The sequence below is a fragment of the Plecotus auritus genome (assembly GCF_963455305.1).
Source record: "Plecotus auritus genome assembly, chromosome: 6".
Lineage (NCBI taxonomy): Eukaryota > Metazoa > Chordata > Mammalia > Chiroptera > Vespertilionidae > Plecotus > Plecotus auritus.
Window position 1 is genome coordinate 158347188 of NC_137773.1, and position 25632 is coordinate 158372819.

Below are 25632 nucleotides of genomic sequence, written 5' to 3' on the forward strand. Positions count from 1 at the left end.
AACCAACTAACAACGTAAGCTGCAACCACTCATGATATTATGCAAGATGTAAGCAAACGATTACTAAACAAGGGTACAAAATAGTAATGCAATTGTGTACAGTGTGAACTTAAACTTGACTATGTTATCAGTAAAAGTGTATAGGCTTAAATTCAGTTCAATTGCTCAGTTAATAATCACAAAATGTACAGTAGAATTTAATAAAATTAGCTCGTGTTGAGATTTCACACTGTTCAAGGGCCTGGATGTCCAATGCATCTTTACTGCTTACCCATGACTCTAGGTCAAGCTGTTCATATGCAAAATTTTCCTTACTTAAGGTTTAGACTAGGGGAAAAAAAACTTTTAAGATGTTATATAAAGGTTATTTATAATTGTCTCCACATTATTTTATGGTTTTTCACTTGAGACTATTATTTTTTTATTAAATAAAAAGAAAGAGGTGTATGCTTGGGAAATACCTCAGTAAACATTTCTTTGTGTAACTATAGCTTTAGTTGGAATTACCTGTGTGTTTAAGTACTCACCCTTGAACTCTAGTGTGAATGATATTGTAATAAAATGTTGACTATGAAAAATATTCCTCATAACTAATCAAGGTCCACACTATGAGTATTCCAAGCACTAGCCCAAGACAATTTGTGTAAGCTATTGATGTGGGGCTTGGCAACTCTTGGCGAGACCTTAATTCAACGAACCTTTGCTGAGGTCACGCTGGGTGCAAAATACTATTTAGCCATTATCTTCACAGAACTTAAAATTTGGTGAAGAAAATAAGCATATACTCAGATAACAATACTCAAAGTGATATCTTTTCATTAAGATAAACATTTTGAGATTTTGTAGACACAATCATAGCTTTCTTTGTGGAATGGATCCACTTCTTAAAAGAGTAGCCATTTTCAAATGTGTAAAATATTGGATATTTTCCATCTTGTTTTGCTATGTGGGAGATACATTTTCTATTGTAAAAAAAAAAACAAAAAACATTTTAAATAGCTAAAATTCATCACAACACTTCAAAAACACTGTTGATAATAAGTACTGCATAATGACTGGCAGGCACACTCTAGAACCTGAGTGCATGTAAAATCATCCGGGGGGGGGGGGGGGTCTAAATTATATTACACATTTTGTTATGAAGAAACTTGATCTCGGTGAGTCTAAACAATGTCCCATAACTAGGAAATGTCAAACCAGTTTCAATAGACAAACCTGCTCCTTTTTGACTCTCACACACTACTCTTACCCATGATGTTTATCTTATCATTAAAAGTAATTTGTACTATTTCTTACAACTGCACATGTATCTACAATTATCTTAAAAAAACAACTTAATTAAAAAAGTGATTAGCATTTTTAAAATCTTAATATTTTTCTTTTTCAATTTTACTGATTTTTTTTTTTTTTTTTTTTTTTTTTTTTAGAGAGGCAAAAGGGAGAGAGACAACAAAAGAAAAACATCAATTTCTTGTTCCACTTATTTATGCATTCATTGGCTGATGCTTGCATGTGCTCTGACAGGGGACAAACCCACAACCTTGCGAATCAGGATAGCACTCTAGGCAAATGAGCCACCTGTCCAGGGCCTTCATCAGATTTTGTATATACCAAGCTGCAATATAAATATTATGCTTGTCATGACTAAGCTGTTTCAAATACAAATATATCCAATTACTCTACATAGTGGAAGTAAGCTGAAAATCCAATGCAAACAAGCCAACAGTGAAAAATTGTAGTAATTTAATTCTAAATAAATACCCACCAGCACAAAGCACATTTAAGATCAACTTTACCTTCAACATAGATTTCAAGTAATGGTACGATTGTGGAACTCACAGAATTAGTACTTTAAAGGTTTAAATTGCTTCCCTCCACACAAAAAAGAAAAAAAAAAGGCAATTCAAAAATCAGGTTAAGTGTAAGTAGAGATCTGAGAGATTTAAGCTAATTTCCCTTCCAAATATGAAATGGAAACACTGCCAACTTGATGAGAAAGGAAAGAATTGCTTATGATCTTCTCAGTGACCCGTAAGTGGGGCTTTCTTTTCTATATATTTTGTGTCATTGACTCATGTTTTCCATGCAGCCAACATAAAAAGAATACGTGGATGTTTCCTTATCTGAGCCAGCCACAGACCCTCCCACGGAGCAAGAAAGAAAAAACTCCACAGCACAACGGAAACCCAGACTTTCTTCCTCCTTGCAAGGCTGAGTCCATAATGATTTTAAATGGAAGGGAGTTTACGATCTTTACCTTTCCTTGCACATCCTATATAATAATAGAGGAATATGCAAATTGTCCATTACACCGTCACGAAACGACTGATCACAGCAGGCATGGGTGGGCGGGGACTTGCAGCGTTGGGGCTGGGGTTGGGGCTGGGGCACACGGACAGGCGTCCGCCTGAGGGGCAGCTCCGGCAAGCACCACAGCTCTGGCGGGGCGATGACTGCCAGCGTGGAAAGACACCAGGCGGAGGGGGCGGACCCATAGCCCTGAGGTGGGGGTTGAGGAGCAGTGCCAGCGCTGCCAGCACAGCAAGGCATGGGCGAGGCTGCGTGCCCAGCATGTCCACAGGTGCCAGCGAACCCAGTCCCTCCCCCAGCCCCACCCCTGATCAGCCTCTCCCACCCCAATTGAGGGTGGGTCGGCTAGCCAACCCCCCCAACCCCCACCCCTCCCTCAGGCCGGCCACGCCCCTATGCTTTCCTGGGGCTGGAATTACCCCAGGCAGGCTGCAGGCGGGGTGTGGGTCAGAGGCAAAGGTCCTAGCTGTCACTGGCCTAGAGAGTCCCAAAAACCTCAGCAGTGACCAAAGGCCAAGACTGAATGGAAAGGTACCTGTTGGCGCTTATGGCTCAAAGTGCCAGGAGGAGGCTGAGGGTCTTGAACCTGCAACCCTGGCATCTGCACACCACGCCAGCGGGTGAAAGGGGAGAGCAGGAAGCTGGGGTGCCGAGCTGGGGCGGGGGGGGGGGGGGGGGGCGGGCATAGAGTCTTCGGGAGCAGCCCCCACACCTGCCCCCCTGGCTGTGGAGTCTGGGTGTGGGGAGAGCCGCCTGCCGAGGTTGCTGTGACCCGCGCGTCTGGCAGCCAGGCCCTGCTCCCTGCCAAAATCCGGGTTCCGACAGGTGAGCGAGTTTCACCAACTCCCAGCCTCAACTCTCCCCAGCTGCAGGAGTGGAGGGAAACCAAGCGCTGCCATGCGACTCAGCGTGCCGGGGACCACCACACACCCTGGTTTCCTAAACCGGCTCCTTCAGCTTCCGATGTCCCGAGCCCAGCTTGGACTTGGTCAAAGCCCCTGGTCAGCTCTGCCGCTTGCCTTCCAGGGCAGCTAGCCCTGAGCCAGCTGGCGTTGTGCTCAGAGAAGCAGCTGCCACTGGGCTCAGTTACATAAGAGAAATCAAAGAGCCGAGAGTAAATGTCTTCTCAGGCCCTTCCTATGCCCTCCGGACCAGGAGGGCTGGGGATGGGGGTAATGGAAAATGACTGCTGCTTTGCATTTTATAACGCAAAGAGACTCCTGCTATGTAGAGAGGAGAGCCCGATTCCTTTCCAGCAACACCTGGCATGTTCCCTGCCCCAGCCCTGAAGCACCTAGCAAAGGTGTGTCTGCACAGCCACGTTGGCCTGGCTCCTGGAACGCTGGAAGCAAGTTTGAGCTGCATTGATTAAAAAAAAAAAAAGTAAAGATTGTAAAGCACCTCTTTGTACTCAAATGGCACTATAAAATGCAGATTACAGCATCTGATTTTGTCTTCTGTGTTGATTTTGAGGCAGAGCGCAAATAGGTTCATGGGAAAAGCAGAAAAGAACACAAAGGGAAAGGGAGAGGATCCTGCCGTCCACAGCACTGAACGTTGTTTTTTGTTTTTGTTTTTGGTTATTTTTCCTTCTGTTCTTCAAGTCAGTATATGCCATTTAAACCACTTTATGGCGTTAGGTAATGAGCTAATGCTTCCTCTATTAAGAGCAAGCAGCCGTGCCTTTCATATGAGTCACATACATTTAATCCATTCAAATGCAGCATACGGAGAGAATGGTATGTGTCATTATATAAAGAACTTGGCCTTATGATGCTATCTGGCTGAAGATCTTATTTATTTACAATTTAGAGAATGTAGACAAATCAGGCATTGAAAATGAACATGCATGCTTAAATGCATGACTTTATTTTCATCAATAACGGTCAAACAACCGGTCACCAGGAGGTGCATTGATGGGTTCTGCGGTGCGGCTGGTCTGGGGTCTTGCGGCATGGCGGCTATGGGTGAGGCTACGTGGCATGGGTCGGGGCCAGGAGACCTGAGGCTGTGCCCCTCGCCCCGGCGCCGGGAATTGAGGCTGAGTCCCCTGCCCGGCAGGGCTTGACGGGGGTGGGGCCAGCCGGGTCTTGGTGTCACCCAAAAGGTGTGGGGCCGGCCGGACACTTCTATTATAGAGAAAGGGCATACAGCAATATTAAAATATTTCTTCTAATTAATTTCCTTTTAATGTGCACGAATTTCGTGCACCGGACCACTAGTATAAAGTAAAACCTGGGGAAGAAAAAACGTAAGACAAGTTACCAGTGTCCTGCTTGAAATCTATTCCTTCCATTCCTCATCTAATAAATAAGTTTATGAACATATTCCAACACAGACATGAGCAGAGTTCACCTAAGTACTGAGAAGTGTTGTGATAGCGTTTATATCCGTTGAGGTTAGCAGAGCCCCATTTTCACAACCTATGCGGCATGGTGTGACTGAGGTTTGCACTTTCTGAGGTGAGAAGTGTAATTCACAGCCCAGAAGGGAGAGTTGTCTTAAGATTCTTGGATTCCAAACTAAAAGACTTCTTTGGACTTTTTTATTCCTGCAATATGTTTATCGCCTAACCCATTTTTTTGGAGGAGTGGTTTCATCTCAACCCAGTGAGGACACAGTCACCACGTAGTCTCTATAATTTCCTGTCACTAAAGATTGATGTACGGCTGTCTTAGGTATGCAGTATGGAGTAGTAATAAAGTCTGAGTTTTTCATCTACTTTGCAAGTATTATCAGTAAAAAATTGTGCTGTGTGCATAGTTCTATAAACTGCTACCACGTATTTACTATAGAATCTTCCTTTTTCATTAGGTAACAGGCTTTCTTAAAAAGATGTCAGTCTAGCCCTAACGGGTTTGGCTCAGTGGATAGAGCGTCAGCCTGCAGAATGAAGGGTCCCAGGTTCGATTCCAGTCAAGGGCATGTACCTTGGTTGCAGGCACATTCCTAGTGCAGGAGGCAGCTGATCCATGTTTCTCTCTCATTGATGTTTCTAATTCCCTACCCCTCTCCCTTCCTCTCTGTAAAAAATCAATAAAATATATATTTTTTTAAAAACATGTCAGTCTAATTGTATAATCTGTGAGCCCTCTTCCATTATTAAGAGTCATTCATCTCTGTTTTAACACATCAGTCTTCTATTTGATTAAAAGTTCTATGTGGGGGGACATGGGGCCTCATTGAAAAAACAACTTATTTTTCCCAGAAAACTTCTTATTCTACTAAAAATGGGGAAGGACGTAGAGAGAGAAAGGATGTTTCTGACTGTGCTAAATATGAAGATTTGGCTGTCTTCTCTATGTAATGGTTTGTTGCTTACTTTAACAATCCAACAAGCTGACAGTGAGCTTAAGGATTCCCTGTTATTGATTTCATCTGTGAGGACAGCACCAAAGGCGATTGCATTTGTTGCAAACCTTGCCCACAACTTCAAGCAATTTCCTGGTGTTCAAGGTCTGGTCTTGCCTAAATCCACCAGCCCTGTCACAGTCTCTTGCTGGTGGACTCTCCTTATCCCGTGGGTGGCCCTCTCTCCCTGGAAGGTGATTCATCTGTGCCATGCCACTGGTGGAAACAGGCTGTGTCCACTGCTCTCCTTCTCTGAGTTCCACCACTTCTTCCAGACCATGCCCATGCCCAAGCAGCATCAGGTTCCCTTCCAGGTCAGTGGCTCAGCAACTTCCATACAAGATGCAATCACTGTTCCGTTTTACTATTGCAGTCTCTGTACTATTTGGTAGTTCCCCAGGTGCCGGAAATATGTCCAATTGGGACTCATAACACTCTGATACAATTGCTTCCCATGTGCCAAATCCTGAGGTTACAACAGCAAACAAAACTTGGCAATGAGTCACATGTCAACAGACTAAGTGCTATGTCCCCCCTTCCTTGCTGCAGATGTCCACAAATCACACCAAGGTTTCAGCTCTTGGCTCACGGTCACTCTATTCAAAACTACTTCTGTCACTTCTTGGTGGTTTCATGCACATACACAGCCCTTCCAAAGGCTTGTTCTTTCACTCCTTTAACCTAGAATGCTCTTACCATCTATACTACCTCAGCCACACACTGCCATAATTACGCACTAATGTTAACTGCAAAAAAGATATCCGCCTCTCTGACCACCACCTCCTATCTTTCCTGCTCACAAGTTCTACTACCAGGACTAAAATAATTTTGTATTCCCTCCTTCCACATTTTAGAGTTCCTCTTTTTTCTGCTCTCATTTTCCACCTCATCCAATATACATTTCATGGACAATGATTCTGTTCACAAACACATCAACTCTCAACTCCTTTACCTTTTTCTTGTTTTATATTCTTTTGTTGTTGTCATTAGCTTATTTTTGTAATCTTTTATTTTATTTTCCAATTATAGCTGGTATTCAATATTATATTAGGTTCAGGTATACAGCATAGTTGTTAGACATTTATATAACTCACAAAGTGTTCCCCCCGATAAGTCTACTGGTAATACCCACCAGGCACCATACATAGCTTTTACAATATTATGGACTATATTTCCTATGCTGTACTTTATATCCCCGTGATTAAGACGTACAAATTAACGGAACTCTCATTTGACCCAATAATCCCACTTCTAGGAATATAACCCAAGAAATCAGAAACACCAATCAGAAAGGATATATGCACTCCTATGTTCATAGCAGCACAATTTACAATAGGTAATATTTGGAAACAGCCAATGTGCCCACCAGCAGATGAGTGAATTAAAAACTGTGGTACAGCCCTAACCTGTTTGGCTCAGTGGATAAAGCCTCGGCCTGCGGACTGAAGGGTCCCAGGTTCGATTCCGGTCAAGGGCATGTACCTTGGTTGCAGGCACATCCCCAGTAGGAAGATCTCTTACCATTTGAAACAGCATAGATGAAATTGGAGAGCATTATGCTAAGTGAAATAAGCCAGCCAGAGAAAGATAAATATCACATGATCTCACTCATTTGTGGAATATAATGAACAACATAAACTGATGAACAAAAATAGATCCAGGGGCATAGAAGCATCTAACAGACCGTCAAACCTCAGAGAAAAGGCAGGGGAGGGGTGGGGTAGTAAGAGATCAATCAAAGGACTTGTATGCATGCATATAGGCATAACCCATAAACACAAACAGTTGGGGATGAGGGCATGTGCTGGGGAGTGGGAGCAGCCGGAGAGAGGTCAATGGGGGGAAAAGGAGACATATGTAATACTTTAAACAATAAATTTAAATAAAAATAAAAGTACAAATTGGCAGTTTTATATTCTTTCTTGATTGTCCAGAACATAACCCTGTTTAAATCTAATACTCCACCTGCTTCTCATTAGCACCCTCTCTATTGCATGGGAGTAAAAAACACAGTTATGCTGATTACAAATCGTTTGTATTGCTTGGGTTTGAAAGCCAGATTATCTCCCTCCAACCCCTATTTTCTCATACCCCTATTATTTAGCTCAGTAATCTTAGGTAACCTATTTAAATTCTCTCTGCCTCAATTTCTTCATCTGGAAATCAGAGAAAGTGTCACTACACACTTCAAATACATACATTAAAAGTTAAATTAGGTAGTACAGGTAAAGTAGTACCTGGCAGTATGGTTTAATAAATGCTGGCTGTTATTGCTGCCATTACTAAAAATACTTTTCCATTCTTAAAACATAAACTTAATTCAAGAGGCACAGGAAAATCCTTTATAAATATTATTTTTTAAATATGACAGATATGTTGATATGAAGGAAATGAACAACTTGTTTACATATTGAAACCTTAAATAATGACTTAGATCCATGGTTTTGATATACAACAATACCTATCAGGCCTGTTTTCTTCAAATGAAGCTTCCTTTATTGTTTTTTATCACAAATCTTACTTAAACGTGTAAATGAGAACAAAAACCGCAAGGAAAACCTACAATCAATGACTCCCTACTAGAAAGAATCACCATTAATTCCTATGAATATAATACTCTTCTATATCTACGCTATCCAATATGGTATTGTAAATATTGAACTTAAAATAAACAAAATTGAAAATCCTGCCCTAACTGGTTTGGCTCAGTGGATGGAGCGCTGGCCTGCAAACTGAAAGGTCCCAGGTTCGATTCTGGTCAAGGGCATGTACCTTGGTTGCGGGCGCGTCCCCAGTGGGGGGCATGCAGGAGGCAGCTGCTCGATGTTTCTCTCTCATCGATGTTTCTGGCTCTCTATCCCTCTCCCTTACTCTCTGTAAAAAGTCAATAAAATGTATTTTTTAAAAAAAAAAATCCTGTTGTTTGGTCAGACTAACATTTCAAATGCTCAGTAGGCATGAGTGACCAGTGGCTACTATGCTGGGCAAAACAGGTATAGAACATTACTCTCATCACAGAAAGCTCTGCTGAATAGTGCTGTCAATACCCTTTATTATACGCATATAATTGTAAAATTCAATAGAAATTTGATTGTGATTCCTTTTACTTACAGCATAGTGAGGATAATTCAGTGTCAATAGATATATTTCTCTACCTCATGTATTCTATCGGGTTGCTGGAGTGTATCCTGAGGTCCTTAACATACTCTCCACTGTCTTGCAAAAAAAAAAGTTGCAACTAAAAATTATCATTAAGTCTTCATAGGTAATATGATATTTTCATTAAATTTTAGCAGAAATCCTCATATGTTTGTTATACCAAATGATATATGTATTTTTAAAACTTTAGATATATGTTGTCAATTCTTTTGCAAAACCTCAGCAGCTTGAGATTCAATTAGCTGGGGTTCCAAAGATTAGTTAGAGATGGAAATCAAGACACCAAACCATGCAAACGCTACATAACCAAAGCATCTGCATTTCATACTTCACAGAGACCCTGGTTTGCTTTATAATCCAGCATTTGTAAAATGGTCCTCACGTGAGACAGCAAACTGCACAGGAGATATATGTTGATGAATACGGAAGGTAAAATTTTAGACAGATTGTTGTTTTGAGTGTTATCTTTTTGTGATTTTTCTTTTAGTATCACATTCATTTCTTTAAAAAAAGGTTTTAAAGGAGGTTTTCAGAGGTGTGGCAGCAGGCCTAAGAGTAGTGAAGAGAGAGGAGCCGAAGAAAAACGGTAGTGTCCTTTCCTCATGACCACAGAAACTCCTGTTTTGATGAGATTCTAGCAAGCCTCGTATACTAGAATTATGCTTCCCAACTGCTTATCCTTCTAAGATTTCAAGGAAGTGCAAATAAATAAATCTGATATATTAGATAGATGACATAGTAGATAGATAGATAGATAGATAGATAGATAGATAGATACATAGATAGAATTGTTATGGTTTAATTCTTTAAGAGATAGAGAAAAATAGACTACATCTATGAGCATATATCAAAGATAAGGCCATTGTAATGAGACATTTCTGAATTCAGTCCATGCAAAGTTATCCTGAATTATATGTAATGGAACATATTGCAACATAAGTCTTTGCTCAAATATTTAAGAGAGGAAAAGATGATATAAAATAGCAAGAATGAGAGGTAAGTGTGGTAACAAAATTAGACTGCTATTAAGTGAGCAAAACATTTACTATCCAGACAATGCCCTCTCTTCAATATGGGTAGAAAATTAGATAGCAAGTTATAATAGAACCGATGTTATTGTGAGCATATTAATTATATGAGAAGTGCAGGAATAAGCATTAGCACATAAAAAGAAAATTCCATCATTGAGATTTTCAAGAAGTTTATACACATAATTATATAGTACTTTTCCAGTTTTAACACAATAAAGCTTTCAGATAGGAAGAATAATAGACCAAAGCATATCATTATCCCTGAATCTTTAAGTGAACTGAAATGTTTTTAAGTTTCCAGAAGTTGGTAGAGAAGAAAATATAAACTTCAGAGTAGCCATGAATTACAATAACAGCTATGTTAAGAAATGTATATAGCCCAGCCAGTGTGGCTTAGTGGTTGAGCACTGGCCCATGAACCGGAGGGTCACGGTTTGATTCCTGGTAAGGGCACATGCCCAGGTTCAATTCCCAGGAGAGGGCATGCAGGAAGCAGCTGATCAATGATTCTCACTCATCATTGATGTTTCTATCTTTCTCTCCCTCTCACTTCCTCTCTCTGAAATGAATAAAAATATATTTTTAAAAATGTATATAGTTGGGTGTGAGTTGATTTTCTCACAGACCCCCTATTACTTACCAATTACATGCAAGACAGCCAAATCCAATCACTTATTGCCTAGCAATTACTTTCATTTTTTAATATTTTTTAATATGGTAAGTTTAAGGTGACTGAGATATCCAGGTTGAAAAGTCCAGTAGGAAGCTTGAAAGTGCAGATATAAATGCTTCAAAGTGCAGAGTTATATATTAAAATTACTTTGTTTACATTTCCTTTCGAACTGTGTCAGTCAAGATATGCCAGGTTTTGCTGCAGTAACAAACTTCTAAAAGTCTAAGTGACTTAATGGAACAATGACTTGCTTCTTGCTCATGCTACATGTTCATTCAGGTCAGCAGGTTCTCTAGTCCAAGTTCACCTGACTCAGGGTCACAAGCTATCAAAGCCTCCACCATCGAAAACAGTCTCCGTGACAGGGGAAAAGGATCCTAACAAAACCAGCTTTGAAAATCTTCTTCCAGAAAATGGCACATCACTTCCTTCCATCTTCTCTTGGCCACAATAAATAGCATGTCATAACCTTACTTCAGGGTGGAGTGGAAATGGAGAATTGCCCTCCTTCCAAATGATTGGAAAGAGGAAAATAAATATTATAAACAGATCTAATCACACGAATCACTTTTTACATTCTATTTTAAATTATATTTATTTCCTTTCTTCCCAGTTAACTTTGAGTTCATGGAAAGAAAATGTTGAATCTTAGCCATATTTCTAGGATTTACATTAGGCACTCAATAAGTATTTGTTGAATGAATAACACTGACAGACAACAGTATGATATATTTTAGCACTTTCAAGAAGTGATATTGAAAAGAGACCTTTGGATTTGACATAAAGTTCATGTGCAATCATTCAAGTGTCTCAGAAATATGGCAAATTGAGATGAAAAAAAAATGAAGGAAATGTTTGGAGACTGCCCTTTCTAAAAGATTGACAATGATTCCAAGGAGAGATTTAGTACAGCAGCTTAAAGGAAGTTATTCTAGATAGCAAAGAGAGTATACTGCAGTTCTGGAGGGAACACAGATGGAAGGGAAGAGTGAAGTTTTAAGAGAGAGGATGAGTCATTGATGAAATATTTAGGCAGAACCAGGAGGAAGTGGGATCATAAAATAGATAAGTGGAGTTGGGACAGCAGTCCTCTAGGGAAAGAGATGTGAATCAGGATGGTTATAAATAAAACTGTGACTGTAATCAGAGAAAACATTTTTGAAGATGTGCCTGTCTAGTGGTCCTTCTTCATTTGAGAAGCCACATCCAGGTAATATTCTGAATGTAAGAGCAAGCATTGTACAAAACTTGAAATGTATGACAAAATTTAGAATGCGCTTTATACGGAAGGAGGTTACTGGGGGTTAGAAGAATTAAGCATGGATATCCAGTTGAAGTTGAAATTTTAAGTGGCAAAAGCAAACACTCATCTTCACAGTTCTGAGAAGCATCTATATGATTTAGTGACTCAATATCATGATGCCACAAGCCATCTGGTTACATATCCAGGTCTGGAACCCAGGGTATACAAGCAGATTACCTCTTTCTGACATTCAGCAAAGAGGTTAATGCTTGCCTCCCTGTACCAAAAGATTTAAAACTATAGTTGACCATTTTGATTTAATTATTGGGAACAAAATAAAAATGCAATTGTGAAATGACTTCTAGCAGTGACCATTTTAAACCTACTACCATTGGTAATGCTAGAAGAAGACTGGAATTGATTCAAATATATATATATATATATATATATATATATATATATATATATATATATATATATTAGAGCAGGGGTGGGCAAACTTTTTGACTCGAGGGCCACAATGGGTTCTTAAACTGGACCGGAGGGCCGGAACAAAAGCATAGATGGAGTGTTTGTGTGAACTAATATAAATTCAAAGTAAAGGAGTAGAGGGGAGAGCAAGAGAACCGGATAGAACAGCCGGATCCGGCCCGCGGGCTGTAGTTTGCCCACGGCTGTACTAGAGGCCCGATGCACGAAGATTCGTGAAAGAATGGGCCTTCCTTTTCCTGGCCGCCGATACTGCCTTCACTCTGGTCGGAACTGCCTTTCCGCTCCAGCCTGAAGCCACCTTTCTGCCTTCCCATGCTGCCCAGAGGCCGCAGCTTGGCACCTGCATATGCAAATTAACCCACCATCTTTGTTGGGTTAATTTGCATACTCACTCCTGATTGGCTGGTGGGCATTGCGAAGGTATGGTCAATTAGCATGTTACTCTTTTATTAGGTAGATATTATGCAAATTCCAAGAGATTTTTCGGTTGTGTAGAATCCAATACCTCCTTAAACATGAAGCTGGTATCAGCCTTTTAAAATAAGAAAAAATAAAACAGAAAGCTTTTGCATCCTCTCCCCCCCCCCCAAAAAAAAAAAAATGTAGCTAAGTCTTCCTTGGAATTTGCAGATGTTCTACTACCTTGAGTATATTCATAGAAATTAGTTTTGGTCTCAGCCATAGTGAAATCTGAAAATGAAATGTCATGATAGCACAGAGCCTTTTTTAGGTTCCCTCTAATTACAAAGGTCTGATGATAACAAGCCAATCATTGCAAAACATGGTAAGTCAAGGTAAGTTTCTGCTGTTTAAATGTGTAGAAATAGTTAAAACAGCATTGGTATGAAAAGAAAGAGTTTATAAGAAAGAAGTGGTGTGGAATTTAGGGGCGCAATGATGAACTCGGTTTGAGCTGAGAATGTGAATACCAGCAGAAATGACAGGAAACGGTACCCTATAAAGACAGAAAGTGTCTCATTGACAAAAACACTAGTTATGAATTGTATGTAAACAAACAAATGTAGAATATTATGTATGTTGCTTAATATGATTAATATTTTTACAGTGTTTATAAGACAGAATCAGCTATATGCATTAAAAGCAGCATAATCTATATATATATATATATATATATATACACACACACACACACACACACACACACACACACACACACACACACAGGTAATATGCAAATTAGCCGGGCATCACGACCGGCTCAGGAGTTGCTGCGGGCGCAGATGGGCAGGAGGGGACTGTGTACCCCCACCCCAGCGGACACACACCAGGGGTGGGGACATGCTCCAAGCGGCTGCAGCATGGCTGGGAGCATGCCCCCGGTGGGTGGCAACAGCAGCCAGAGAGAAGCTGGTACTGGCAGCCAGAGGAAGGAAGGCCTATTCTTACACAAATCTTCATGCATCAGGCCTCTAGTGTTCAATAAAAAGGCAGTTTTAATGTAGAGTTAAGTTTTCAAAATTGTGGAGCCACGTTGTTACTTGTATGGTAGGACAAAGAAGAGCTACAAACAACATGATAAGATGAGGCTGAGATTCCCATGATTACCAAAGTCATAACCACCTGACTAGCTTTAAGAAGATCCTCTTTCGTGACATGTCCAATGTCATCTTGGAAAGTATTCCTAGTTGAACTCTTATAACTTCTTTCATTTCCTGAAAAATTTTAGGAACTAGTAAAGCAATAACTTAGTGAGCCTTTGCTAGTCTAAAAGCAATGATTTCTTTCTTTAAAACGTGTGCCCGGTAATTTTATTTTTATAGGCCAAACTACTTTTACGATTTTCCACAAAAGCATGCCAAGTCATCCTCAGACTAACCTCTCAGTGACTTCCAAACTGCTTTAGTTTGTAGACATACATTATTACACCCCCATATATTACATGCAGCCATACTCATGGAATCAGTAGCACAATTCTAGTTCCAGACACAATAACTATGGCATGGTGCCTGGCAGCATCCTCAAGGACGTACTTCACTACGTTCTCTATGCATGTGACGGTCAACCAGATTTCAGTAAATGCTATCATCCTTTATTAGACTCTATTTATCGCCCCTTCAGTAAGAGCCAACTTCCAACATTCACTGCTGTTCGCTTTAAATGACAACGCAGTGACACAAAGTCTTAAAAATTCTTTCAAAAATGGAACAAGTACCGGTGCTCTTGTGTGCCCTGTTCACTGTAGGGAGCATGAGAGGCGCTGCGTTGGCTTACACCGTGTCACCGTGTACCCCTCTGTTCGCCTCATGCTTTAACCGTTAGAAAAAGAGAAACAGCACTTCAGCGTCAGTGTTCTGGCTCGCCTTTAGTGGGAATTCCTGAAATAAAAATGAATACGTGCGTATTCCTATGAGACTCTGATAATCAGGCTGATCACTCAGTTGGCACATTTCTGTTTCCTTCAGGTTATAAAAATGGAGAGTCTTCTAGTGCTATTTGATTGTGCTGCCCCTCTAGAGATCACTAGCTATTGTCACTTTAGACCTTTTATTATTCTGAAATACACAATGTCGATTATGAAAATATCCCATTTGATATGTAAGGATGAAAAAAAAAGACACACTGCAGCTTCTTGCTGCTCAAAACAAAAACTAGTTGATGTTGCATCACAAACACATTTGGGAAAGTAGTTAAGTTGTCAGGTTTAAGTAAGCAAAAGGATGAGGGGAAAGCAAATTCATTGAATAGCACAGAATTTCCAAACTCAGCTAATGGACAAGATGACTCATTGTTCTGATGTGGCTAGCCCAAACGGAAAGCCAACAATGGGGGAAGCGCTGAAGTGCCGAGACTGGGAACTTTTCAACTTGGGCATGAAAAGGAAGCAATTTGCTATAATCGGAATGTAATAGGCAGCATTAATTTATAGGAAGAGGCCTTGTGGAGTATCAAATTAGCCTAATCAATTTAGAAACTTATTAATGGTCCTGACAATTTTCCTTAAGGACCATAGTAAGGTATATAACATTAACTGTGAAAGTCACTTAAGCATTTGCATAAAATTAGTTTACCTTCCCATTAAACCTGAATATGATTATAAAGCCTCTATTAGAAGTACATTTTGGAGCAATTTTCAAATTAATGTTTCATTAGTGCTCCCTTAATACTGTTGCTTATTGACTGTTCTCATCTCCATTCCATTCATATACTATCATTGCCCCCTGGTAAATCACTCCAATATCTGATAAACTTAACAGAAGCTATTTCCCTTTTGTGGATGTGGAAAGAAAGGGAAATAGACTTGGAGTAGGCAAGGTTACTTCATGATCCAACTGTTATCACTTAAAGGTTACTTGGTTTTGCAAATTACTTGACCTTCCTTAATGTTATTCCCTTATCTTAAAAAAAAAAAAAAGTTGGAAATGAGGCTAATAGTAACACCTATCTACCTAATTTGTGGGAAGAAACAAAATGAAAAGTTACAGGTCATTTTTTCAAAATTCTGTGAAAAAGTATTTCAATTTAGGATTTTTAATATGTGCACTAAAGGGGAACAGATAAAAACAGTTTTGCTTTAGCCCTGGTTGGTGTGGCTCAGTTGGTTAGAGTGTCCTCCCATACACTGAAAGGTCCCAGGTTTGATTCCCAGTCAGGGCACACACCCAGAGTGCGTACAGGAGGCAACCAACTGTTTCTCTCTCGCTCTCCCTCTCTGCTTCTCCTTTCCTCTCTCTCTAAAGTCAATGAAAACATATCTGCAGGTGAGGATCTAAAAAACAACAACTTAGTTTTGCTTTAAATGGACATAGAAATGTGAATTTCATCAATCTTTTCTATCCTGAACATTATTTAATCTTTCTCAAGATTTCGTACACATGCTAAAAATTCCTTATTAGGGGAACTTCACTCTTGTTAAAGGCAATCTTTTAATAAAGGAATTCTTTGTTCAACTTCCTCAGAGTTCTGAGTAGTTTCTCTTCAACTTTTGAAAATTTAAATTGAGAAAACATTCTAATTCATTATCTAAAGGGAGAAAATATTTTTTAAATTTGCAATGAGGTATCACTTCACACCTGTTAGAGTAGCCATTATCAACAAGACAAGCAATAACAAGTGTTGGAGAGGTTGTAGAAAAAAGGGAACCCTCATTCACTGCTGGTGGGAACATAGACTGGTACAACCACTAGGGAAAGCAGTCTGGTGATTCCTCAAAATGTTAAGAGAAGGTCTACCATGTGACCCAGCAATTCCTCTCCTGGGTATATACCCAAAAAACTAGAAAACATGCATTCATAAAGATATATGCACCCCCATGTTCATTGCACCATTACTCACGGTGGCCAAGACATGGAAACAACCAAAGTGTCCTGCAATAGAGGATTGGATAAAGAAGATGTGGTACATATACACAATGGAATACTACTCAGCCATAAGAAAGGATGAAATACTGCCATTTGCAACAACATGGATGGACCTTGAGAATATTATGCTACGTGAAATAAGACAGAAAAAGCTAAGAACCATATAATTTCATTCATAAGTGAAATGTAAAACCGAAACTCGTGAAAACAAACAGCAGTGTGGTGGTTGCCAGAGGGGAGGGGATAGGAGGTAGAGGGGGCACTAATATATGGTGCTGGGAGAAGATTTGACTCTGGGTGGTGGGCACACAGTGCAATATACAGATCTTGTAACATAGAAACCACACCTGAAACCTAAATGATCATATTAACCAATGTCATCCCAATCAATTTAATTTAAAAAGGAAAAAAATCAATCAATAAATAACAATTCAAAAAACTAAATAAAAAAATAAACAATTCCAAAGAAAGGTTCTTAACTTATCCAACACAAAATCCAATTAATCAGACATATCATTAGTTGATATTTCTAGTTAACTACAGGTCCAATGCATGAAATTTGTAGGGGGGGGGGAGGGGGGAGAGGAGTCCCTCAGCCCAGCCTGCACCCTATTGCAATCCGGGACCCCTCGCTCCTAACCGCCTGCCTGCTTGCTCCATACAACTTGGCTCGCCACTCCTTAGCGCTGAAGTGGAGGTGGGAGAGGCTGCGCTTGCCAGCCATGAGCCCGGCTTCTGGTTGAGCGGCGATCCTGCTGTGGGAGCGCACTGACCACCAGGGGGCAGCTCCTGTGTTGAGCATCTGCCCCTGGTGGTCAGTGCGCATCATAGCGACCTGTCATTCTGGTTGTTCCACAGTAAGGGTCGCTGGGCTTTTATATTAATAGATTATATTATGTAGTTTATCTTTGTGAAAATTTATTTTTATTTATTTTGTTAAATTTGCTCCTGGATCTTTACTTTCTTTCAAGGCATAAATAATATAACCAGAAGGAACAGAGTTCACAAATTGTCTCTTCCTAGCTCTGTATATGTATATTACTTGATTCAGTTCTTTATCTCTAAAGTTAATTGAATAGTAATTCTTTGCCCCTGAAATTTTGAGGTTAAACATAAAAGACAACTATACTCAACAAAACTACTCATTAAAAGGAAATAGTTGTCTATTAAAGTACTATAGTAGTACTTTTATTTATACACAAACACTCTATGAACCCAGGGCCTTAATTTTTCTGACAACATTGATAACCTTAGCATTATCACTCTATAAGCACATAGTAATCACTTCTCAACTATTTAATGACTGCATTATACTCATGGAAAGTGAACAGAAAATAGTTAATTGTCCTGAAGTCACTGATCCAAAATATGGTCAAAATTTGAACATAAGACAATGTACTTCTAAAAATGTAAAATTTCTGGTCCTTCCCTCCTTTTTCACAATTTAGTTATATTGGTTATATCACTTCATACATCTAGTAGAGTAAAAAAGATAAGAGTAGGATGATTGTGGTAGGCAAAGTATTTTGCATAGCCTCCCCTCAACCCTCAAACCCCAATACAACTGATCTTAATCCCTGGAACCTGAAATATGACCTTATTTTGAAAAAAAAGAGGTTGTGATCAAATTAAGGATCCTAAAAATTGAAGATTATGCTAGATTATCAGGATATGGCCTGACTACAATCACAAATGCCCTTATAAGAGAAAAGCAGAAGGAGATTAGACTCACAGAGAAGAAGACATTGGGAAAACATAGGCAGAGAAGGGAGGGATGTGCCCCCAAACCACGAAACACTCATAACCACCAAAAGCTGCCAGAGGCAAGGTACAGATTCTCCCCTAGAATCTCCTGAGGGAGCAGAGCCTGGCTGATACTTGATTTTAGCCCAGTGACACTGATCTCCAGCACTGTGACAGAACACGTCTGTTTTGTTCAGACACCAAGTTTGGGATAATTTGGCTCAGTAGTCACAGGAAACTAATACATGATGATGATTAAAAATAGCTAACATTATGGCCTATTCACTTTGTACTGGGACACTACTTGAGGAATTTTCAGAGACATATTATCTTCGTAAGTCTTCTATCAACCTATGAGATAGGTCATTTATTATCACCACTTTATGGATGAGAACACTGAGGTGAAGAGATGTACAATAAGCTTTCCAAATCCTCATACTTTATAAGGAACAGAGCAAGAATTCAAACCCAGGCATTCTAGTTCTTTAGTTCACACTCTTAAACACTACACCGTGTTAAGTGACTATTCATCTCTATTACTTTAATGTCAAATTTTAATATAAAATTGTAGCCACCTGAGAACTCAAGCCAGTACCTACAGCCTTTATTCTTTCAATTCTAGGTGATCTGGATAGTTTTAGTACACTGAGACTAACTTCTAAAAGTTGTTCTCAACCAATGCAGTTTAAAAATCTAGATTTTATAGGATGCCTTCTGGAGTTTTATGTGTTTAAGTAAAAGTAAAGTAAAGATAATACAGCAACATTTTATTAATTTTTATTTCATTTTATTTGAGGGTATATGAGACATTGTTAAGGAAAAAATCTCTAATGATTTTAATAATACATTATAATAGCAACTAATAATTATTTAGATATAGAAACAGAAAACATGTCAAGATCACACACGCAAAAAAAAAAAAAAAAAAAAAAAAAAAAAAAAAAAAAAAACTAAACAGAGAACATTTGACCCCATATTATGAAAAACCCTTAGGAAAATCTTCAAAGGAATCTACCTAACACTGCACTGGAATAATAGTTTTTCTTCTCACGGAGACAGATAGGTCATCAAGGTATATCAAGATCAATACTGTTTGCTGGAATATGGGCTACATAACTGCATGGAAGGGAAATACGAACTCTACTGCAAACTTCTCACTTAAAAGACCTTTTAAGGAGTACCACATACTTGCTTATTTTGGTACGTATAATTCTACAAATAGATCATGGAGAACTACCCTTTTGTGCTCCAAATAGGCAAAAATTTAAAGATATAGTTGGATGACACTATAGGCAGTTTAATAAAGTCATTAAATGACCTAGAGGCCCCTATCCCAAACTGGAACTGTATTCTAAGTATTTTCTACAGGTTCATCAATTGGTTTGGTTTCTTTGAATCCCATCCTTAATCTGGAAAAAAATACTAAAAGTGGTAAAGAATTATCTGGGTGTGATTAAAATCACATTAACAATGAGGCAAAGATTTTGTGAAGGAAGTTGAGTCATCTCTGCCCCTGGTTATCCTTAAACTTCTCTCTCTTTGCGATTAAAAAATAAAGTTAAGGTTGGGGTATTCCAGAAAGAGGAGTTATTGGTAATTTTATCTGGACTTAGAATATATGAATTAAGACATTTTAAATGTAGTAGAATTTTTAAAATGACCTGCAGTGTGTTATCCACTTGTTCAAAAGATTAATTTACCAATGAATTTCAGGTATGTGTTCTATTTGAGCTAATATAGGTTTCCTAAGAGGCTATTTAAGTGCTTGCTTGATTTCCCACCTACAAGCTTTAATTTCTCAAACTTCACTTTGGAAACTTTATCAAAATAATATGGCGTGCTACCCACCTTAAGTATAAAAACTCTTGAAACATTCAAAATTAAAAATCCTTCCCCAATATTAGTTTCTTCAATCTATGTATAAATGTGACTCACATATCCAGCTTAAATTGCTTTTCAATGATCTGGCTGTTCAAATCATCAAGTAATATCAAATAAAGTATTAGTCCCATTGTGCAAATATGGAATTTAGAAATTTTCTAAAACACAGTAGAAAATATGTTCATGTGATTATAATGTAACCCATTATAAGACTCACACTTTTCAAAAATTGAAGTTTATAATTAGTTTAATACTTTGCTACTAATATTAAATGTTAGCTGCTACAACAACTTAATTATCTACTTCCAAAAAATAAACACAACCTCTTGGCAAGTCATTACTATGCTATTTTTACACTTTTGATAAAACCTTTACATATTCAGAAATTTATTTCTGGTAAGCAGGCAAAATGTGCTTTTTTAAAAAGACTTCAACCATTTTAAGAAAAGAAACAAAATTTTTACTTCATGCAGTGCTAAGTTGCTACTAGAAAAAAACAATTTAACCTTAAAACAAAAGAGAAATCATGGCAATGATTATTAGTTTAATGGGACAGGGAAATATAGTTTTATTTGAAAACAATACGATAGCATGCAATTGCAATGAAACATAGTAAAATATCTTTAACTTCTCAAAGTATCTCTATTTTCCCAGTTACTCCCACATCTTGGATATTAATATATTAGTGTCTGAATGGATTTATATGTTTTTATTTGATAATTCATTCATGTGCAGGTAAATCAGATCTGTGACTTAAAAGTATATCACTATTCCCAAAACAGGTATAATTACAGCTTGTGAAGGAATATGACAAATGCATATATTTGCATTCTTGCTCTTAGTTTTAACAACCTCAAATATTTAGAAAGGCACTAATATAATTTATCTGGAGAGATCATGAGTAATGGATTTATAAAGTTGGAGATTACAAGAAAATAATGGAAGATGTGCACTCAGCTACCCACATGCACTTGGCAACTGGATATGAAACATCTTAATTAAATTTCAAATAAAATAAGTCCTTAAATTAGACAAGAATCTTTTAGCTGGAGTTGATGAAACTACATTTTGTTGCATTGCAAAAAAAAATTTTTTTTAATTATTATTGAACTTTTGATGCACCTAGTAAATAGCAAATCACAGCAGGGGGTGTAATTGTTTTGAAAATACTGTTGAAAATAAAAATGATATTTTAAAACAAGCTGTTAGTATCTCTTAATAGAAATCCAACATCTTTTTAGAATCTTAGCATTAATTATAAGCTGGCTGAAATATGAGTGTCCAGGTAGATCTCAGAATAACTCTACAGGATCATACAAAAGTGATGTTAGCACCAGGCATGTTTGATGCCATAAATCACACATTGTTAAGAGATGGCTATAATACAGTAACTATTGATTTACAATCAGGAGGCTCAAGGAAGGAACACTGTCAAGGGTAACACCAAGACCTCGCCATTTAGAACTATCTTGAGCCAGCAAGCCGAATTACATAATGCCACACAATTTTTATTTGAATTTGAGTCTCAAGTTCTATATTTCTGTTCAATTAAACATTTGAAATAATTGTGGATGAATCAGTCTATGACATTATCACCACTGTACTAATTTTTTATAAGACTCAGGACTAAGGAAGGTCATCCTTCCACTTTTCAAATAGGGCTCAAAGAGGTTGTATAGTGGTTAATGAAACTGACTTTGGAGTCCAGTAATCTTGGTTTCTAAGACACTAACTCTGGAACTTCTCCAAATTTAATATCTCTAGGGCTCCCTTTTCCTTATCCACAAAATGAAGACGGTAAGGTTGTCTTCTTGGGATTGTTATGCATTTGCAGGGACTATAATGCCCTTAACATTTTGAATGATGTGCAGTGAATGGGAAACAAATGTTAGATGTTAGTATAATAATAATAATAATAATAATAATAATAATTATTATTAATGACCCCCAAAGTCCTTCAGCCACTTTGTACTAGAGCAAAAATAGTCCAGAAGTCCTAAAGTTTGGCCCAGGTCCCTTCTCCTAACTTAGAGTGCTCCTAACACTTCATCTACTTAAATCCATGATAACATATTAACTCCAGATGCTTGCCTATTCCCTCAGTCTATATGTTAGCTCCATGAATAGAGTGCTCCAGTAAATTTTCTGAGAAACATCTGGAAGAGGAAGAAATTGCAGCAAACCCCAGACACGCCGTGCTGCATCAATCTACATAATTTGAAATGACCCATAGTTGCCTTTCATGCTGAGAGACCAGAGTCAAGTGACTGAATCACTCAGTCCAGGGCCAGGGTGGCCTGACGCCCAGAGGGAGATACCCCTTTCCTGTCGATTTCGGGGAACACGGTGAACCAGAATTGAGTAGAAGGTGAAAGACCCTTTTAGCAGACTAACTAGCAACAGCCTCAAGAGAAGAGAGGAAAATCTCCCCATCACATCCCCAGAAGCACCACGGGAATCTCATAGAAAAGCGTTAGCTCAAGGTTCTTAGTTACACCTACAGAATGTAGTGTCATCTTCGAAGGCAGTTCAAGGTTCCAGAATTTGGAGACACTCAAACACCCAAAACACCAGATCACTCATTATTTTAGCCGCAGCTCGGGCTAAAGCAGACATAAACACAGCCCCCAGAAACGCCTGAGGCTGTTAAGTCTGAATTGTACGGGGGACAAATGGAGAACTGGGCATTTCACAAAGGGTGACACCATATTAGGGGTAATGGGTTTCCTCTGACCCCAATTCGCACCCACTATAAAACTTCTCCCAAAATGCAAGTGGGAGAGACCCTGTGCTCTCTCTGCTCTACCTGGGTCTCAGGCCCTGGAAGGCGATGGGATTCTTTACCCTTCGCCTCCCAACCCACCCCCTAAACGTCAGAGTGATTTCTATAGCCTGGCTTCCTCTAACTCAATAGCTTCTCACACTGCCCTCCAATTGTGTGCAGCCAGATGAAAAATAAATAAACACAATGAAAGAAAAAGAAGGAAGGAAGAAAAGGAGAAGGCAATCACAGAGCTAGCCCGCTGTGCTTTCTTATCCCAACAACTTCGCCAGGCTTCCCGAGGAGGGAACGCACCCCGCACACACCCAATAGGAGGCGGGCAGCAGGGCGTCCATCCTGGGTGGCCCAGCCCTCCACTCCAGCCCAGCCAGGCTGACCCCGTGGCCCCAGCTGCTGCCTCCGCTGCCCCTGGTCCCCTGCAGCGCGCGGTGTCCCGGAAAGACCCTCAAGCTCTGCACCTGCACTCGGGCAACAGCAACCTCACATCTCTGGTTGGCAGGGAGCGACAGGGGTGCAGAGGATTGTGCGGGGTATGGGAATGGAGGGGCAGGGGGGTGATCCCGTTTCTGGAAGACAGAAATGCCCATTCCATGCGCGCCTCCCATCCCGCAGGGGCGCAACCCCAGAGCAGTCCTCACCACCCCAACCAACTCCGCCTCCGCCGGAGCCCAAGCCTAGACACCTATTTTGCGCTCAACTTACCTTGGCTGGGCTGAGCTTTCGCTCTCCTTCCTCCCACCGAGCCCTTCATCCTCCTGCTGGCTGCAGCCTGGCGCCCTGGCCCTGGCATCCGGGCGGAGCTGCAGCCGGGGCTGGCTGTCCCTGGGGGTACAGGGCTGACCGCCCGCAGCCTCCGCGGCTGTGGTCGCGGGGAGGCGTGAGCGGTGGCCGCCCAGACCGGTCCCTGAAGCGCACACGGTCCCTCGGGCGGGCGCTGGCTGGAGTTGGCAGTCAGTGCGCCTCTGCCTCTGCCGCGCCGAGCCGTGGTGCTGTGCTCTGCAAGGTCCGAGCCACGCCAGCCCCAGGTGCACCCGGCTGGGGAGAGGTGCAAGCCCCGAGGGAGGGAGGGGCCAGGCCTGGGGGAGCCAGGAGAGAGGGCGAGGGCTGAGAAGGAAGGAAGAAATCAAGGGGCGAGGAGCTAGCTTTACTGGAGGGAGTGGATCCTGGGTGTTAAGGGAACACGCGGGGAGGAGAATTGCATTTAGAAAATGAGCTTCAGTGAGCTGCCTCAAAAGGCTCAGGAAAGGGGGTTTCCTTTTGTGCTTTTAGTTCCTTTACCTCCTCGTTTGGGTAGAATTACCTGAAAAACGGCCCCCATTTATCTAAAACAACAGTTAACTTCGATACCTCAGTGAACAGATAGAAAGTGATGGGGTGAAGCTACTGCAAATGTAAAGAAGTTCTTTCTCCACAGACCTCTTTTGAGGGACCCAGATCCCACTGAGATTTTTCTTACCTCACCTCATTCACTCTCTCCCTCTCTTTCTCCTTCCCTCCCTCCCTCAAACACACACTCATACTCAATATAGTACCCTGTCCCTTGGGGATGAAACAGATACCTTCTGTTGACCCATTCTAGGACTTAGAGTGTTTTTCACACTTTACTAGGCACAGGAAATCACCCAGGGATCTTGTTAAAGTTCAGATTCTGATCCAATAGGGCCCCGAGATTCTCGTTTCTAATAGTGTGGCAGATCCCACTGATCCAAGGACCATATTTTGAGTTGCAAACAAACAAACAAAATAAAGCTGCTTTCTAATATCAGCTGAGCCGCTAACTATTGGTAAGATGATCTGAAGTAAGTTGCTAATGCACTGTTTTTCATGGGGTTTCAGGATGCTAGGGGGGGCAAATAAATTATAAACATAAACACAGGGCAAAAGGATAAAATACCCTGTAGATACAACATTATTGTCATTATTACTGTTGATGAAAATGTAGGGAGAGATGGATAATTTGGCACTGTATATGTTCTCACAAGCCACAGTGGCCACCTCACAAACACACCATTGTTTAGGGAGAAAATGCCACATGACATCCTCTAAGGGGCAGTCTATTCCTCCTGTGAGCCTGTTGTTGACTTTTGCTGATAGGTAGCACTGTTGAAGTGTGTATCATCAGGTAGTTGAATTGCTTAGCAGGCTAATAGGTAAAGCAAACCAAGAAAAGCAAATACCAGGAACAAAGAGATAAAAAGGAAATATAGCCAATGCACCAAAAGACGTGTTGTGTTACACTTGGCACATGACTATGTTCGCTTGATTGGATTCTCCCTTCGCATGTTTTCATCTGGACTTAAACACCCATTGCACCATTTCAATTCAGCGAATGCTAGTAAGCTTTAACCATGGCAAAGGCCTTGCCTGGGAGTGAACAGCCTCTGGTATAGTTCCTGCTTTGCAAGAGCAATTTGACAAGATACCAATAGACACCGTATTGGGCAGCCTCTGGTGGCAGAAGAGAGCACCAAATAGGTTACCACCGAGGGTTCAAAGGCAGTGAGGTCTGGAAAGGCTTCCTGGAAGGCGGATCATTCGAGATAAACCTTAAAATGTGATGTGATTCCATCAGGAAGAGCTGAAAGGATGGACATTTAAGGTGAAAGAGGGTAGTAAAGTGTGGGGAGTACTGGGCGCTTTCACCCTGA

General features: G+C 40.1%; 1 protein-coding gene across 1 annotated transcript in view; it reads right to left on the reverse strand.

Moving 5' to 3' along the window:
• The window catches only part of ZNF385D (zinc finger protein 385D), a 727289-nt gene extending 703269 nt beyond the window's left edge, over window positions 1–24020 (reverse strand). Inside the window, exon 1 of the mRNA XM_080671549.1 lies at window positions 23687–24020. Within this exon, the coding sequence (XP_080527675.1) occupies window positions 23687–23774 (88 nt within the window). The 5' untranslated portion in view covers window positions 23775–24020. The remainder of the gene's footprint in view (window positions 1–23686) is intronic.
• Window positions 24021–25632: the final 1612 nt, after the last annotated feature.